The 15,832-nt window shown below is 32.2% G+C and overlaps 1 protein-coding gene across 1 annotated transcript in view; it reads left to right on the top strand.

Annotated features, from left to right (window-relative positions):
- The window catches only part of LOC111632041 (C2 domain-containing protein 5-like), a 142,279-nt gene that overhangs the window by 28,351 nt on the left and 98,096 nt on the right, over nt 1-15,832 (top strand). The window contains exons 5-7 of the mRNA XM_023376396.1: nt 3,948-4,001; nt 8,049-8,123; nt 12,435-12,500. Coding sequence (XP_023232164.1) covers nt 3,948-4,001; nt 8,049-8,123; nt 12,435-12,500 — 195 coding nt within the window. The remainder of the gene's footprint in view (nt 1-3,947; nt 4,002-8,048; nt 8,124-12,434; nt 12,501-15,832) is intronic.

Here is a 15,832-nt window from a genome sequence, read left to right as displayed (position 1 = left end):
ATTAGAACCTTTTCTAATATCATACCTGTGTTCTTTGATTCTTACCCCTAGGTTTCTAGTAGTAACCCCTACATAATCTTTTTTTATATACCTATTAGCTGGTTCTTGTAGGGAATCTTATACACACCTGCCTTATTTTCTTTGAACCGGACAACCAGTGCCCTTACCAGATGGGCCTTCACTCACCACACAAACGAGCGTGACACTCGGTTAGAGCTCTGTCACATAGAAAAAAATTGCCATTGAGCATGGTTACAGTAAAGGCATGATTTGCGGTTTATCCCGTGCCTATGCCCATTGTCCCCCACGCTGCAGTGACAGCCCCCTGCCTTCGCCAGACGACAACCACCAACCGAATAGGAACATTAGGCGCACAGTCATCTGGTTCAACCAACATTTAGACCTCCTATACAGGGAGATTGCTTGCCATAACCGCATGAAGATCACGTACACAAGAACTAGCACTGTGTACGACCTGCTGCACAATGCCAAGGACACGATGGATCTCAGCAGGGCCCCAGGTGTATACTCCATTCCCATCAGGGACGATGGATTCCATAGAGACTTGGTTTACATTGGCTCCACCATCCGCTCAACACAAAAACGGATATGAGAACATAAAGCGGATATTAAAAATAACAGGCACACCACCACCTTATCAACCTATGTTACCGACCCTGAAATATGGGAGGACTTCCAGAACACCAGACTAATCAGACAAGCATTTCGAACTGATCACATTCATCACCTGGAGGCCTGGGAGATTCATAAAACTAACAGTGGGGGCACCTGCATCAACTTCAAAGATGGTGAAATGATCGCGCAGGCATGGAGGTATTTGTTCGAGGAATTTGAACAGGGACGGTCGGAGGGGTGAAACCCGATACGCACAATTATTTACATCTCTGGCGACATCGTTACGACAATCAGGAGGAAACACAGTCAGTCACCACCTGAAGCAGACCTCGGTGGAGGTCGAAAGCGTTTGTGGAGTTTGTTATGGTCATAACACTTGTAAAAAAAAGGTTTCGTGGATTGGTATAACTTAAGAAGTAAAAATGAAATTAAACTGCCATCAAGGTATGATTATCATGCAATGATTGCAGACTGTGAACAGATATCTGTCTCAGAAGCTTTAACTGAACCAAAGTGGAAGAAGGTAATGGAAGAGGAAATGAATTCTTTAAACAAAAATAATACTTGGACCTTAGTGGAACTCTCTGAAGGTCAAAGACCTCTAACAACCAAATGGGTGTTTTGCACTAAGTACAAGAAAGATGGCTCAGTTGAGAAATACAAGGTTCTTAGTAGTGCATGGATTTCTACAGAAACAAGGAATTGATTACATAGTGTTTAGTCAATAAATAAAGCATTACCTTTTTTTTTACTTTTCTTTTACTTTTCTTTTATTCTTTTTAATACTTAACTTTAATAACTAACAAAACTTATTTACAACTTTACATTCCATGTGCAAAGTTAAAACTGATAGGTCGAAAAACTCAGCGACTAACAACTTTTCAAGTGTTGCCAGATATAAATGTACAATAACCAACACACAGAAACACACTCCCCTGTAGCGCAATATGATTCAATCTGATTTCTACTGGCTTTTACAGCAAAAGAAAAATCACAGCTACTTCAATTTGATGTGAAAACTGCCTTCCTGCACGGTGATTTAGAGGAGGAAATCTACATAACATAGCCTGAAGGATTTATTAAGTCAAATCAAGCAAACAAGGTATACTTGCTAAAGAAAAGTCTATATGTCTTGAAACAAGCCCCAGAAAGTGGAATAAAAAATTTTTGGAATTCCTTAAACCTAAGAATCTTATCAGATCCATGTGTATTTATGGATATGAAATCTGAAATAATAGTTGTCCTATACATTGGGGATGGATTAGTGATTGGTGACAACCTTAAAAGAATGAAAGAATTGATGGATGAATTAAACAAAGAATTTGAGATAACATGGGGAAAGCCAACTGATATCTTGGAATGGAAATAAAACAACACACTGATGGTTCTATTTTTATCTGCCAGTCCCGGTATATTGAAAAACTACTCAGTTTATTCAATATGGATGAATCAAATCCTACCTATACTCCAATTGAACACTCAAAGGATGACATAACTGATACGAAGGAAGCCAAAGGTAAACCATATAGAGAACCAATAGGTAGCCTCCTATATTTGTCCACTATTAGTAGACTGGCTATAATGTTTGCTGTAAATTACCTAAGTAAACATGTAGAAAATCCAAAACATCATCACTGGACTCAAGCTAAGAGAATTCTGAGATATTTGAGAGGAACTACTGGTTATGGAATCTTATATAATGGCAACAAAAAACTAGCTCTTTATAGCATTGCAGACTTTGCTGGAAACTTGGAGGATAGATGTTTCATCAGGATACCTACTAATGTATTCAGGAGGAGCAGTATCATGGCACTCCAGAAAACAAAGAACTGTTGCATTATCTGCTGTCAAAGCAGAGTATGTTTCTGCCAGTGAAGCTATTAGAGAAATTCTGTTTATGAGAAAATTTGTATTAGAACTAAAAATGCTAAGTAAGGAACCTACAATAATGTACATTGACAACAACAGTGCAATTCACATGATTACTAAAGATGATAAGAAAGCTTCTAAATGAACCAAACATATTGAAGTTAAATATCATTTTGTAAAGGAAAAGATTGGAACAGAAATAGCAATAAAACACAGACAGCAACAAACAGTTAGGTGATATCCTCACAAAACTGCTATCATGGATTAAATTTTAGTATTTTGGAAGTTGTATAGGAGTTTGTAAATTTAAATGAGATTGAATCCTATGCACTCTGGATCTGTCTCTTAATATTTTGTATCTTAAACTTTGAATGTCCTGTATTTAACAGAAATGTAAAAATTTAGGAGAAGTGTTAAAACACTGGCAACACTGCTGTGTGTTCTTTATTCTTGTTCCTGTATTCCCACTGTACAGACTGTAAAATAAAACCTGTCTTTGTTTTCCAATTTGGAGTGCTTTTTATCAATTTTTATGTAATTGCCCATTGCTCACTTAATCATTCAGGGTGATTAAGTGAAATATTTTTTTAATAAAAATTGCATTCAAAATAGTAGTAGCTCATATAATCATGTGTAGGGAATTAGGTATGGATTTACAGTATATTTATATAAATAACTAATATTGTTTAAAAAGTTTCTAAATTGCAACACAGATGTGTTTTTGAAGAAATGGGTTTGGTCAGGTACCTAGAATATAATCTTTAAATATATGATAAACTAGCTGTTACCTGCGACTTTGCCTGCGGAGGTTTTGCAAGCAAACCCCATTTATATTCAGTATTTCAATAACCATAGTAATTGTTATATAACACCTACCACTGAGAATGATGAGAATTGCTGAGAATCAAACAAACTACTTTCAATTTGATCAATTTTTTGGAACGTTTACAATCGTTCTATAAACGAACCAATACGCAATAACAAATTCAAATTTAAAAAGGTTCGAACATTTGGTTAAAAAATCGAAATATATAAAAATATTTATAACAATGTCTGAAATGTTATCAATTTAATACATCTAAGTACTCAATGAAAATTAAATGTAGTTGTAAATGAAAAATCGCATCTAAAGTAGTACAGTAGAAGCTGTTTTTCCGGTTAAGCCTTAATGCTCTTCCTCTCCCCCGCGGGGGAACTTCGAAAAATTCCTTCTTAGTGAGTGTTTTCATGATGTACCCTAACTGTCTACCAAATTTCACCTCTTTAGGTTCAGCGGTTTGCTCTGGGCGATGATGAATTAGTGAGTGAATGAGTCAGTTAGGACAAGCAATTTTATATATATAGATTTCAGTATGAAATGATGATTTTATATAAAATTAATTGTTATTTCATAAAAATATGTAGTGCACCAACTTTTATTAACTAATGAGATTTAATTACAGAGTCTTCCATTTCTTGAATACGAATTACATAGACAATTACTTAATAAGTTAAAGGTAAGAAGTTAAATATTTATAGTTAAATATAATTTTTTTTTACCTCCATGTCCTTACTTTTATGGATTTCTGTTTGTATTCTTGTTTACTTGGACCTTCTTGTTTATTAATAGGACTGGTAATACTGGTATAGCTTACAATTAACAAATAGAGGAGATCTTATTAAAAAAATAAAAACAAAATATCTTGATTTTCAAATGAAAATAAACAAGTCTTGCTAATAAAGAAGTCCTATTAATAAACAAGGTCCAAGTAGACAAGGATACAAACAGAAATTTATAAGTATAAGCATTTAAGAAATTTTAATTAATATTTTAATTAATTAATTTTCAAATACAATCAGTAAAGTCCTCATGGACAAGATATTACTGCCCCAAAATAACAATAAAAACTTTTGTAGGTAAAAACAATTACACTGCTGATATTACACTTAATTACACTATACATAAGTAATAAGAATTAATGCTTTGTTTAGTATTTGATTGTATCTTGTTCACTTTTTAAGATCATTGGTAGTAAACAAAATAATTGCTGTAGAGAACTTATCATATGGAAACACCAGGTGATTTTATTATACATACTTTATTATTTAAAAATAAAATGAATATCAAGGTATTTGTCCCTCATCAGTCCTATACATATCTGATAAATTGTAACAATGAATTACAATATGAATTATAACCATTTATTATATTTCACACACAAAATATTAGTAAAATAAATTATCTGCAGTGGTATATGTATATTGGTGAAAACTGGATTATTAAAAGGGATAAAAATAGTAAAATAAAATAAATTAAAATTTAAAAAATAATTAAATTGATTTTAATAATCTAATAAAATATGATAAAAGGTTATATAGTTGTTAAAGTATTATTACATAGGTGAGACTGGTAGAATATTAAAAACTAGAATCAGAGAACATTTACATGCAGTTAGGTATAATTATTCCACATCTATGCATACCACAATCAAGAAGGTTGTGAAATTTTACTTGATAGCAATAAAAATTTTTAAAGAAAAAAACATTATCGAAAGAAAACTTCTTAAATATTTAGAAATTATAGAAATTAATGAAAACAAAATAAATTTGAATAGAGGAGTTATCATTAGAACTGCAACCATTACTACAAAAATGAGAAGAATCCATGTTAGATACTCTTTTGTCCTCCTCCCTCCACCCACAGGTTATAATAATTTATTGTACTGTATAACTATCAGCACAGTTGATGAATGTACAGTAAAATTTTTCACACCTTTTTATATATTAATTTTTGTAAATGTTTTTCAGTATTTCATTAAAAAGTTTCACCTTTATACAACCTTTTTCCAATTTTAACAGCATTTAGCCTGTATTACAGTTATACTCTTTTTTCACATTTTATTAGAGTATTACAGTCAATTTACTTTATTTTTAGTTTTACTATTTTTACTCCCTTATAATAGTCCAGTTTTCACCAATATAGATATATCATTCCAGATAATTTGTTACTAAATTTTTATGTGAAATGTAATAAATGGTTGTAATTCATAGTTACTTCATTTGCTACAATTTATCAGATATGTATAGGACTGATGAGGGGTGAATAGCTTGAAATGCATTTTCTGTTTAAATTATAGTGTCTGTATAATCAATCACCTGGTGTTCCACATGATAAATTTTATGTTTTCTACCAATGAATAAGAATTGAAAAAACTGAGCAAGTGTTAACAGGTAAATAATACAATGAAATATAAAAAATAATACAATATAATGGTAAAACATTCCAACAAAAATGTAAAAATGTGATTAACTCTTTAAGCCCATTTGTTTTGCTTCGAATGCCACTCAGAAATCCATAAAAAATTGATTGTTTCTATTAAATTATTATTTCCACTCAAACGCAAATCTGACATCCAAAAGAATTTCCGGGAAATAAAAAAATAAAATCCCCTCCAAAAAGTGTTTTTACAAAAAAAGTATATGAAAAAAAATTAAAATAATTTAAAATAAATGCTTTTATTTGAAAAATATAGCGGCAAGGATTGTTGTTGTTTCATTTAACAAGGCGTGAAATTTCACACATGCAGTCTACATTGTTTACAAACTGGGAGACCTTGAGAACAGCTGGTGTCAGCTTTCCTGGATAGTTCTCATGTATGCCTTGGGAATATTGGTTTAAAGCTGGAGGGAAGCTAACTTACTGCATCTGTTCAGATATAACACAATATTTTTGATTTTTGTGCTATTAAATTACAAGGGGACCAAAAAAGGTATGGGAAAAATTTTACTTAACAAAAAACAAAAAAAACATGCTGATGTCATAAAAGACATCCAATAGCATTTTTAAAGATTTTACTGAAGTCAAATTGGTCAAATCAAGTTGGGAACGATTTAATTAATTTGATAAAAAACTCCCATAAAAAAACAATAGTGCAAGTAATTACCTAATTAATATCATAAAATATTTTTGTTGCAATAATAATTCATGAAATTTGCAGAGATCATAGATAAAAAATTATTTTTTATCTATGATCATACATTTTTGGAAAAATTATAAGTCAAGGCCTTTTTTGTTTTTTTTTTTTTTTTTTTGAGGCCCTTAAAGCCTATGCTCGAGATAACTCGGGATATTTAATTAATTAAAGGGACAAAAGTCATAAAAATTACAGAATAAAATACTATATACAGTGGTGCCTTGTATAATGTACTTAATCCGTTCCAGGTGAATGTCCGTTAAGTGAAAAGTTCGTTATATGAAACGCATTTTCTTATAGAAATACATATTAAAACATATAATTCGTTCCGCAGCACAAAATAACCGTACTGTACCATAAAAAAAAATGAAAATGGAGCAGTCACCAATTATGCCGGGTAGTCAGATGATGTGAGGAGGAGGTGGAGGATCACTTTATTCACACATTCATACAGATACAGACTTTTTACACATTGCAGCAGGTCTTTTTTTATTGTTTTTTAATCAGAGTCGAATTTAGGAGAGGCTACTGGGGCTTGCAGAGTCAACTCCTCTTGTTCCATCTTTTGTCTTTTGACATCTGGCTTTTGAAAAACATGTCCAAAGTGGTCTGTTTCTCTCTCTTCTTCAACACCTGTCGGAAATGACGGTCAAGGGTGTCATTGTAGAGATCATTGATCCTGTTGGCCTCAACTTTGTTTGGATAATGAGTGTTGGTAGACTCCTGAATCTCTCCCCATTTGACAAGGAAGTTTCTGTCAACTTTCATTCCTTCTGATGATTTCTTTGCTTTGTTTCAATTGAAATCACCTTTCTGTTTTTTAGAAGCCATGATTTGCACAACATTTGAATAAATGTAAATACCTGCACTGAGGTGATGTACGTAATAAACAAGGGAGCAAGCCGAATCTCAACGGGAGCTCTGTACTTCAGATATACTAATAATATATTCTAATAATATTAATATATTATAAAAATAGCAGATTGTCATTGGCAAATGCAAAAGAGTGGAAATGTCATTCGCATTTGTTTGCAGAAAGTCCATTGTTCACCTAACGTAACTGCCAAACGGAAAGTACGTTGTTCGCAGCCAGTCTGTTGCTCGAGTCACGTAACGGCCAAATAGAAAGTTCGTTGTTTGCAATGTTCGTTATTCGAGGCGTACGTTATATGAGGCACCACTGTGTTAAAATTATTGGAAACTATAGAATAGAATAGGATTAATAGTTATAAAAATAATTAAAAAATCAATCAATAAATAAAACCTCTTTTTTATTTATTTTTAATCACTATCATTAATGTTTTTTGTATGAAAACATTTATGATGGTGATTAAAATACCATACATTATGATAAAAAGCATGTTCAACAAGGTACACCTCTAAAAGAAGTTGTTCTTGAAATGTTAAGCATATAAAGTGACATATGCTTATACTTTGAATTTAATTTTATTTCGGGATACAGTTCAAACTCTGAATTATTCAAAATGCAGATCAGTTTTTGCCATTAGAAATGTGTAGTGTGCTAAATGTATGCCTTCAGAATTATTATTATTATTATTTTTTTCAAAATGTATTGTTCATTTATCATAGGTTAAAGGCATGAATGGATTATTTGGATTGAAAGTACAAGTTTCTGTTGGTGAAAAAATGTTGATTGGAATAGCAGTAAGTAAACTCATATTAATTAATTAATTAAAAATATAGATAAATTTTTATATATCAAGAGAATGTATTTGTTTTCTTATTATAATCTATTCTTGGTAATAAAATTTTAACTTAACTAATACAGTGGAATCTTGCATAATGAGTGTTTCGCGTAATGAGCAAAACAAATTGTAAAAAAATGACTCGCTTAACGAGCAATGTTTTGCATGATGAGGAGAGGGGAAGTCCTGGATTGTGTGCATACCTATCAGTCTGTGTTTAGCACTCATTCCGCTAGCATCTTATTGTCGCTTGTGATCACACATTTTTCCAAACTTGTGTTCAAACATATTACATATAAACATTAACAACCATAGCTTGTTATTCAATGAACATGCCAAACAATATGCAAGAGTCTTGGGCTATGTAAAGACTATAATTAAATATTAGAAATTAATTAATTAGACTGTTTTTTTTTTTTTTTAAATCATTCTGCCCTGTGAGCACTAAGAGGGCCTCTTTTTGCAAGCCCATTATGGGTTTGGCCAAGCTTACAATGGGGTGGTCGGGTATGAGGGACAAGGCCCCGACATATTTGAATGGACCACTCTTGAAAAATTTTTGGCGATTTTTCAACTTGTCTGGTTTTGATGCTGGGTCTCCCAGAGCAGTAGGCTGCCACCTTGACCACTTGGCCATCTGACCTTATTAATTTGACTAGAGGTAGGCAGTTAGGTTGTCATCTCATATTAAATTTAATGACCAATTCCAAATTAAATTTTAGAAATGTCTAAATTAAAAGTTAATTATTTATAATTATTAAATTTAATATGAGATGGCAGCATAACTGCCTACCTCTAGTGAAATTAATTAATTTTTAATATTTAATTATAGTATTCCACACTAGAAGAAAAGATGATGATGATTCATGCTCCTTAACAATGTATATTGTATAATTTTCTTTGAATAAACATTATACATAAAATATTTGAGTACTTTTTTTGGCATGGAACGAATTATCATATTTTACATTAATTTATATGGGAAAAATTATTTTGCTTAACAAGTGTTTCGCGTAATGAGTACGATTCTGGACGAAATTATGTTTGTTAAGCGAGGTACCACTGTATTGTGTTTTGTTAATAAAAAAACATATTTAGCCACTTTGTCTAAAAATAAAGTTTTTTGGTTTTAAAACTAAGGCATTGTTTATTATTTTTAAAATTAAATGGTTTCTGTATTATTGTATTTAGAAAAGAGTTGGCATGACATGGGTACTATTCAGCAATGTGAACATCTATAAATACTCCAAAGAGGGAATGGATTGCATTGACATGTGACAGAGTGCTCAGTCTGGCAGTTTGCCAAATGGCCTGTTGGGACCTGAATGCCACAGTATGTGACATCTGAAGCCACTTATCACTGTCAACTGGTACATCTGGTCCACCTGAATGTATCTTGCTTCTGTCTATGGTGGAATGACAACCATAGATGGGTGATGTGATATCCCAGGGAATGCTATGTGCCAGCCTTTTTAGCTGAACATGGCTCCATAGTGGCATTGTGGTTTGGGGAGTCATCGTGTTTGATCAGCAGACAGCCCTGGTGCTTATTTTCAGTACTCTGACAGTGGACCAATATGTCACACGAATCGTGTGATCCTGTGGTTTGGCCACTGGTGCAGGCTGCACTTGACAAGATGTTTTAGCAAGACAATGCCCAACCATACATTGCTTGACAAACTCTCACAAGCCTGAATGGAATTCATATTTGTTGTTCCTCTTTCCAGCATGAAACTAAACTGTTCCTCACCTGTAGTTGTTCTTTGCCTTAATCTTCTTTTTGCAATTCTTTCCCAGATCTTCATTGAGTGTGACATTAATTTAATTCCTGTATAATTCCTACATTCTTGCACATCTCCTTTTCCTTTATAAATTGGCAACAAAATATTTTTCTTTCATTCATCTGGTATCCTCTCTTGCTGCCACAGCTTTTTCATAAGATCCCATACCATATAAACACATCTCTTTGCTCAAACATCTTCATACCTTAGCTGGGATCAGATCAGCTCCTATTGCTCTCCCATTATTCATTTTCTAGGTGCCTTTTTTTTACCTCCTCCTTGCTTATATCTGCTGCCACTCATTCATTTTCCTCATCCAGTAGCTTACTAAAATAATTTTTTCATCTTTAATTTATTTTTTCTTGGTTATGTAACACTTTACCATTTCCATTTTTCTCTGTTTTATACAAATAAACAACCCTAATAACCCGATGCAAAGCAACAACCCACCAACCACTGTTGTAAATCATTGGGCTATAATGCCTCTCTCTAGTGCCAAATTCATTTATTATTTATTCCAAATTATAGTCTGACAATTTATGGCAGTGGTTGATGGGTTATCTGTTTTATTGATGTGAAATTCTTTAATGCTTTATTTCTTGCTTTTACAATTCTTATTAGTTACCTATCTTCATCTTTTCTTTCCAGTTCTTCATAGACCTCATTTATCACCTTTGCTATTGCCATAGCCCCTTTTGCCTTTTTGACATTTCTTCATTTCTTTCTTTTCTTTTATTGCAACTTATTCCAGTTATTCCAATAAAAAAAATTTTTTTTATATTGGAATAACTGGAATAAGTTGCAATAATTAAGATATTTAAGTTATTCCAATAAATAATTAAGTAAATAATTAAGATGTTTAAGTTATTTTAATATAAAAAAAATTTTTTTTTTTATATTGGAATAACTGATGAAGGCCGCTAAAATCGGTCGAAAACATTATTAGAGAATTAAATGTTTTTGCTGGACTGTTAAAAGGCGTTGTTTACTTATATTATTTGATTTAGTTCCAGTAAGATTTTTTGATTATTTAAATTGATAACTACAATAATTAAATACAGAGTTCATCTTTACCTCAACACTGGAGTAAAAATCCTCACTTCTGTAATCTGTTACTGGTGCATTAAGTGTAAAATATACAGTGGGTGATGAACATTTTTGAACTATTGCAAAGTTCTTCTTCAGGTCAAATAGGTTTGGAATGCTTCAGAATGGAATGTAAAGATTTAAAACGAATTTGAATGTCATTTTGATGAAATCTGTCTTGACGAGCATGTGTGATCTTGCACTGATGGATATAATTATGGGTCAGCATCTATGAGGGCCTGCCAGGCTAGTGACAGACTAAGCTCTTCCTTCCGGTTGATGCAGGTGGTCTCTTGGCTTTGTAAATGGCTACGGCTTTTAGCCATTTAAGATGGTCTTGGTGGGGCGTGGTGGTGACGATTTCAGCCTTGTCAAACTCTGCCTCAATGTCCGGATCAGACATTTTTTACACGTAACACACCGGTAACAGGTTACAGAAGTGAGAACTATAATAATTTAAAACATTCTGGAAGAAGAAAACTAGCCTGGAACAGGACTTGAAACTGCAACTTCTGTTTATCGTGTGGTGCACTTGCCAGTTACGCTACTCAAATCCCAAACAAGTCTTTGCTTCCGGACATATTTAAATTTAGATATAGCCATTTATGGTTACTTATGGTACTCGCACACACACTGCATGATAAGTGAAAGTTGGGGTTCAAGTCTCGCAATTATTATAATTATTAATTTAGATAAGGAATGGTACCTAACATTTACCTTTAGTACCAAAGTACTTAGTTTCTATTAATTAATTATAGCATAATAATAGCCTGATTATGGCGATCATTTTGCTTAGTATCAATACATTGGGCTTCGGGTTGTTGATGTATATTTTTTAAAACAAATTATTTTTATACAGTAGAGCGTTGTTTATCCAAATCAATTGGGGACTGGGGTTGTTCGGATAACTTATTTTTCAGATAACCGATTATGTACAAAAAAATACATTAACCTATTCTGTGTTGAAATTTTTCTTCGTTGTGTGTCGCTTCGCATTGAATTTTCGTCGATGTTAAGCCTAATGTAAACTTTTTAAAATAATAATCATGGCTATTGTATCATTAAAAATTATTTCTTTATTTTTTACAAACAAAATAAATATATTGAAAAATATAAAAAACAAAAAAAATGTATACTTTAGAAGTTATCTAGTATCAAAAATGTTCAATTCAGCATGACACACAATCCTCAGAAAAACACCACACAAAAGTGACAATGCTGCCAGCTAAAACACACACACAAACAAAAAATATTGGAGTAGCCCAAGATATAGCCAAAGATTGCAGTCCCACAGCACTAGCAAAAATTTAATTTTGCTGACTGGAATTTTTTTCGGGTAAACGACGCTCTACTGTAATTTTATTTTAAATAAAGGTGCAATATGTAATCTGTTTATATTTCAGACTGGTACTGGTGCATATCTAACTGCTCTACCATCACCAAGCATACCAAAAATTGTGAAAGGAAAGGTGAGAAAATAATGAAATGTTTATAAATAACATTAAATGTAAATCATTGTAGACTTTATTATATAAAAACTGTTAATGTTCTTATATATTATACTTAATAAATATTAATGGCAATTCATTATCATAATTTAAATTAATGTAAGAAATGTAACCTTGTTAGTTATCTGTGTACAAAAGTTAATTTGAAAGGTGGATGTGGGTTACAGATGTTGCTACCTGTCTGTCAATTTTAACTTGTTATTATGAAGTTACTCAACAGTTTTTCTTTGCATAAAGTTACCAAAAGCATATTTAGAAAATATGAAAATGCTTTGTATACTACAGATTTTATTCATTTGTTATCATAAATTTTGTAATATGTACTGTATATAATTACCAAAGACATATATATACTTTTTTTTACAAAACTTTTTTAAAAATTTGTTAGTAGATAATACATACAGGATTTGTCTTTGTTATTCAGTCCTTTCAAATGCACTTGAAGAAATAACAATTCTACCAGTGGAGTCAACCTTTTATTTGAGGCTACTCGTCTGTCTCCAAATGCAAAAAGTTAAAAATATTTATCTGGTGGTGGCACATTCATAAAAATTAATAAATACATTTTATAAAAATAAGCCTGGACAAATTTAATTTTACAAAAAATTTTTAAAAAATTTCTTAGTAGCATTTGGAGGCAGACAAAGATTGGCATAAATTCAATTTTCAAATTGATATTTATTTTTTGCTTTCCTGCAGAAGTTTCCATGGGATTTTTTCCTGGCACATCTCCTTACAGGATTTTATTGATGGAAAGTGACTTTTAGGATAAAGTTCCTTTTGGCATTCATCCATGCCGACAATGAGCTTCTCAATGTTTGGCACAATGTCTGCATGGCAGCAATACCTTGGTTTGGGTGGAAACATGGGTCCATACTTGATGGCATCGAGGAGGAAGGATGGGGTCGAGTATGTCGTCTCAGTAAATCAATTGTGGGTGAAGTTTTACACCAATATTTCATTGTTGTTTCTTGAGGATCCTGTCTAATTTCTTGCGGTATTTGTGTGTGAGATTTCTTTCTAATCTTTCTTGTAGGTAAATGACTCGTTTATTCTCTTACACAAGTAAATTTGGATTTGTCAAAAAGAACATTTTCAAATTTAATTAAGTTTGCCAGTTTACAATGTATAACTTTCCTTGTCGAACATATAGCTTTTCGAAAGCAAAGATGTATTAAGTTAGGAAATAAGGATTCACATCCTACCAGGAGGTGAATACAGTATATAGACATCAGAAATACCTTGTAATTTTTGCATTTCACCAAGAAATTGAATTTGGCTCATACGATTCATATATCTACAAAATAGCTGCATTTTGTGCCTTAACCAAACATGCTTTTACCCACTGCATGAATTACAAAGACATGCTAAAAGAGCTTAAATGTCTGGAGGACATAGCTAAAAAACATGATTACAAAAAACACCTTATTTGTAAATTAGCAAACACCTATTCCAATGGAGATACTTCTTCTATGCCCAATAATGATATATCACGGAGTGGAAATGCTCACAACACACAGCGCATAATTCTAGATTATAATCACAACACGAAAACCTTGTATAAAAAAATTGCCCGTCACAGAGGTGATAAATTAGCATATAGGCGTGTTTCCACTATCAGTAACATTCTCAGAAACAGAAAGTACAACACCGACATGCAGAGGGTTCCAGGTGTTTATAAGATTATGCTGAGAGACAATAGATTCAAATGTGATCTTGAGTACATTGATGCCACCACATGATCACTGAAAGTAAGGCTGGCCAAACACAAATATGATATTAATAAAAAAAATACAACTTCGCTTTTTAACTTCACTGATTTTTTATTCAATTTAAATTATTTTAAAGAAAAATTTTCGAGAAAATTCTTAAATTCTTGTTTATACAGTTTCTCAAGTAGTTCTTAAAAACGTTCTGTTTTTGCATTCCAATTTGGAGAATGCCTTATCCTGAGAAAGATCTCTTGTGAAGATAAAAAATGTTAGAGTTTACAATAGAATATCCTGTAATTTCTTTTAAGGTTCAGTTGGTTGCTATTTTTATGATAATATATTCCAGGCTTGCAGAGTTTGTGCTAACATGGAAATCATTGTACAAACTTAATTTTTGTTTGGTCCTACAATTTTTTAAAAATATACTTTTATTTTATTTTATGTTTAATCATTACATTATTTATTATGTTGTTTATGTTCATTTTTATTTCCATTGAGTTTAAATTTTACCCATATTATATTTTATTTAAAATGTGTTTGTGTTAACCCTTGAAGAAAAACCTTTATATCCTGTAACAAAAAACGTATAATAAATCATCCAATAAATGCTAGGTTAAATTTGAAAACTTTTGGTACAGAAAAAAACCAACCAAAACTTAACAGTTGCAAATGTATGTAAACTATAAATATATTCATAAGGCAATTCATGTGTGCCTATTTTTTGTGGATACGGTATAAAAATAAATAGTATACTATTTAATGTGCGTTATCTTTATTTACTCCCGATACTGCCAGAGCATAATCGTGTTAAATACAGAGATATATCAAAGCACAGGTAAATATATTCATAATAACAGAGAGATAACATACAAACAGTATGACAATAGAGAAGAAGTATGAACAGATGATGAGATGACCGATACAAATCAACCAATATGATTCATAGCTTGAGAGTAGAATAACATATACAGTAGTATAAAATAGATAATACTAATAGTAATAATAAACATTACACAGATATATGTTGCAGCAGAATGAATAATGATGTGTACAATAATGTACAGGGAACAAATGAAGATAGTGCCCGATGACTGACTTGACCAACTTAATGAATGACAGTGTGTGTTATACTTATGAATCAATTTTTTGAATGCTTTGTAGGTGTCACTATCCTTAAGAAGAACGTGAAGTTCACAAGGCCAATTAATACCCCTGTGGCTAAGAGCAAGGGCAAGCTCATGCCTAGCATCCTTGGTCATTGGACACAGGTATATATAGTGCTCAACCCCATCATGGCAATTACAGATGGTACAGATGTCCGTTGCAGATTTGCCAAACCTCTGTAAGTAGGCCCCAAATCTCCAATGCCCAGTGAAGAATTGGGTGGTTTCAAAGTCCGGACTAACCCAATGGTGAAAAAGGTGGTTATGAATAGATGGAAAAAAGTTCCTGGCAAGGCCATTGTAGCTATCTCATCTCTGCTGCCAGAGATGTGTTATCGGAACCTTGTTCTTCACACAAGTAACACCAGATATATGATGATGAATTACCATCTTTAAAATCGATGCACCTGCTTGTCAT

This window comes from Centruroides sculpturatus, unplaced genomic scaffold (assembly GCF_000671375.1).
Source record: "Centruroides sculpturatus isolate CEXI.00-Female unplaced genomic scaffold, Cexi_2.0 scaffold658, whole genome shotgun sequence".
Lineage (NCBI taxonomy): Eukaryota > Metazoa > Arthropoda > Arachnida > Scorpiones > Buthidae > Centruroides > Centruroides sculpturatus.
The sequence above is the reverse complement of the archived record's forward strand: the minus strand, read 5'-3'. Positions and strand labels throughout refer to the sequence as shown.